Source organism: Hyalella azteca, unplaced genomic scaffold, assembly GCF_000764305.2.
Source record: "Hyalella azteca isolate HAZT.00-mixed unplaced genomic scaffold, Hazt_2.0.2 contig14484, whole genome shotgun sequence".
In the NCBI taxonomy this organism is placed as follows: domain Eukaryota; kingdom Metazoa; phylum Arthropoda; class Malacostraca; order Amphipoda; family Hyalellidae; genus Hyalella; species Hyalella azteca.
In genome coordinates this window covers 21,478-25,424 of record NW_025944365.1, presented here as the reverse complement: position 1 = coordinate 25,424, position 3,947 = coordinate 21,478, and the positions used below count along the sequence as shown (strand labels likewise).

General features: G+C 52.1%; 1 protein-coding gene across 1 annotated transcript; it reads right to left on the bottom strand.

Moving 5' to 3' along the window:
• Positions 1 to 347: 347 nt before the first annotated feature.
• On the bottom strand, positions 348 to 3,638 carry LOC125179025 (the record flags this gene model as incomplete). Its single annotated transcript, XM_047884077.1, is given in 4 exon segments — positions 348 to 477; positions 781 to 916; positions 2,023 to 2,219; positions 2,803 to 3,638. Coding segments are annotated over 4 exon segments (947 nt in total), but the record flags the coding sequence as incomplete, so codon positions are not given.
• Positions 3,639 to 3,947: the final 309 nt, after the last annotated feature.

Sequence of the window (3,947 nt, the reverse complement as noted above, 5' to 3'; positions counted from 1 at the left end):
CACTCACCCCTCTCTCCCCACTCCTCTCACTCACCCCACTCTCCCCACTCCTCTCACTCACCCCTCTCTCCCCACTCCTCTCACTCACCCCACTCTCCCCGCTCCTCTCACTCAACCCACTCAACCCAGTTTCCCCAATCACCCCACTCTCCCCACTCCTCTCACTCACCCCTCTCTCCCCACTCCTCTCACTCACCCCACTCTCCCCGCTCCTCTCACTCACCCCACTCAATCCACTTTCCCCAATCACTTTCCCGCTTACTCTACTCACTCCACTCGCTCCACTCACTCCATTCATAACACTCACTCCGCTCACCCCTCTCACTACACTCACCCCACTCACCACGCGGCCAGCCGAGGTCCAGGAGAGGGTGTGGGGGTGGGGGGCACGGGGAGCGGAGCAGTACAGCCTGATGGTCTCCCCCACACGGTAAAGGGGGGCGACCCCCACAATCTGGGGGGTCAGTGCCCCAGGATCTGGGGGGGAGGGGGAAGAGATTACGCGGCGCTGTTGATAGAAATTTATACGTGGGGCGAAGGGGGAGGGAATGAGAGTATACAGGGCACATTAAGGGGGTATACTGGCACATTAAGGGGATATAATAGGCACATTAAGGGGGTATAATGGGCACATTAAGGGGGTATAATAGGCACGTTAAGGGGTATACTGGGCACGTTAAAGGGCATAATAGGCACGTTAAGGGGGCATAATAGGCACATTAATGGAGGGTATTTTGGACACATTTGAGGGGGGCATATTAGATACAATAAGCCACTCACCAATGACAGTCATGTTGGCCGTGCGATGGTCGGTGGCGAAGGACGGTCCATCAGCGACGGCCTCGCAGCGGTAGTGGCCGCTGGACGCCAGCGTCACGTCCTCCAGCTCGACGGTCGTCAGCGCCGACCTGCCGGCCTGGCGGACAGTGAGGGAATGTGATGAACAGTGATGGACAGTGATGGACAAGGATGGACAGTGATGGACAGTGATGGACAGTGATGGACAGTGATGGACAGTGATGGACAGTGATGGACACTGATGGACAGTGATGGACACTGATGGACAGTGATGGACAGTGATGGAATGTGATGAACAGTAAAACACGTTGATGGACAGTGAAGGAATGTGATGAACAGTAAGAGACATTGGAGGACAGTGATGACCAGTGATGGAATGTGATGAACAGTAAAACACGTTGATGGACAGTGAAGGAATGTTATGAACAGTAAGGGACATTGATGGACAGTGAAGGAATGTTATGAACAGTAAGGGACATTGATGATCAATGAAGGAATGTTATGAACAGTAAGGGACATTGATGATCAGTGAAGGAATGTGATGAACAGTGAAGGACATTGATGGACAGTGAGGGAATAGGATCCAGTGCAATGCCAGAGCAACGTAAGGGCAGAGACAGGACAGTAATACGGCCGATTAACTCAATATAATCATCAACGAAATTTGGATGCGGGCCAGACCCTGCATTAGGTGCCGCTTAGGACTCGGGAGCCCGTAAATCAGTCGCTCATGAGCCTTCAGCAGGGCTTGAAATGCAGATCGGGTGACGAAGCAGACCCAGAATAACCCTGAGCAGAGTATAGCGACTCCTAGGCATAAGCCTAAGTCGGTAACCGAATTTTGTTCTGGAACAGCCTGAAAATTATTTGTTATGCGACGCCAAAGCTCATTTGGCCGCTACTCCCCTGATGGCTTTTTGAAGAGACAAGTGAGAGGCAGGCGAGCTCTCTGGGGGTGAGGATTGGATGATGGATGAGGGCAGCGGAGTGTTTGGGGAGGATACTAAAGAGTGGGGAAGAGGGTGAACGGAAGTGGGGAGGCGGAAAACGTGATAAGTGGAGTAATAAGTGATAGAAAGAAAATTAACGAGAGAACGAAGACCCGCATAAGATCGTGCCAGGCACGGTAAAGACCACGACACTCACATTGACCGTGATGCCTGGCACGGTAAAGACCACGACACTCACATTGACCGTGATGCCAGGCACGGTACAGACACTCACATTGACCGAGATGCCAGGCACGGTAAAGGCCACGACAGGCCGTGGCTTGGAGGGAGTGTACTGGTAGAACTGTCTGCCGTCCTTCCACCACGTGACGGAGTAGAGTGAGTCGCCCTCGAGGCCCACGTGGCACGCGAGTGTGGCGCGCTGCCCCACTACGAGGTACCGGGGCACCGTCAGCCCACCCACGTGTAGACCTGTCGGACGAGTGGGACACCTGACGTGGTGGATGGTGGGTCAGGTGGGTTGCACGACATGGTGGGTCAAAGTGGGTTATATTATTCCAAATATCTGAATCGTAACCTGTTCCAACAACTAAGGACCACTCCGACGAGAGCACTTGTCTATTAATTTTACCCTCGCGTTTCCCTCTCCTCCTCAGTCCTACAAACCAAACTTCCCCATCCCCACACCTAGGCCCCGGGAGGCTACTTCCCAAACTTCGAACCTCGTAAACTTAGCCAAAGTTTGCCGCAAGTTTGGCGGCGAACAAAGAGTGGCTGAAGTTCCGAACCAACGCCTCAAGTTTGGGTTGAGATCTTTAGTTGAGTAGTGGTGGTAGGAATAGCGATGAAGTTTTCTACTGAACTTAGTTCGGAAATAATAGCGTTACAGTGCAGGCTGCATTGTCATCTCAAATCCCGTTATCCTGAACCCTGGAATCATGAATTTGGTTATCTGGATTCCCGTTATTCCGAACCCTCGCATCATGAATCTCGTCCTCCTGAATCGCGTGGTCCCGAATCCCGGCATCCCGAGTCTAATTATCTATCTACTCACCCTGGGCAGCGGCGGGGCACAGCAGCAGGGCCAGGGCCCCGGCAGTTGCGAACCTCAGCGTGCAGGACGGGAACCCGGGACATCTTACGGGGTCAGCGGTCCCGGGACATCTGGAGGGGCAGGAAGGAAGGGGTCGCCTGGAGAGGACCGGGGTGACGGGTCGTTCAAACATTAAACTGGCCCACCGCGTCCATGGTCGTTGGTTTAATTGAAAAACAATACGGCGCAGTCCACAATAAATAATTTTCATTACCAATACTAAGTCCATTAACAAAACCCTGGAGTCCCCACACCGGGAGCTGTCGCCCCCCGCCTCCTGTTGAGACATGGCACCGCCGCCCCCGTCAGGACGCTGGCGCCCCATCGTTCCGTGGTCGGGGGGCCGTTTCAGGAAAGACGCTACATCTTCCCGCACGCCACGCGGCGGACGATGAGTCAATGAATAACTGTGTGATGAATGTGGCGGCATGGCGGTAGTTGCCATTTCTAATAGTGTTTGTTGTGACGACGAGGACTGATAGTGTAGAATTATTAATGATAGTGAGGAGGAAAATTGGGAGGGAGTGAGGGAAGGAAACGAAGTGAGGAAGAGAGGAGGAGTGAAGGAGAGTGCCAAATACTCATCAGTTCAGAAGAAGGAGTAAAGCTTGAGGTCAGTGGGTTCGATTAAAATTGTGTTAATTAGAAGAAAGCGAGCGTAGTTCTCCAGAGGCATGTTTCGCCTTAGGCAGAAGCGTTGTTACCATCAGCACTGGTTCAGTGCCCACACTCGTGAACCACCAACACTGGTTCAGTGGCCACACTCGTGAACCACCAACACTGGTTCAGTGCCCCCACTCGTGAACCACCAACACTGGTTCGTCTTCAACACAAGCTTGCATTAGGTAACGCTTATCATGTTACAGATGGACGCTGATCTGCCTTCCCATACAAAAATATAGGATAACGTAATGAGTATTGTTAATTAATATATAAATTACATGATACTTTTTTTAGAATAATAAAAAAGTAGTAGTAGTAATAAGTATGAATATTTCGAATGTTCAGCCTCTGCTAAACATAACGGGTCCTCCCATGCCCTCAATGCCCTCACATGCCCTCACATGCCCTCACATGCCCTCACATGCCCTCACATGCCCTCACAT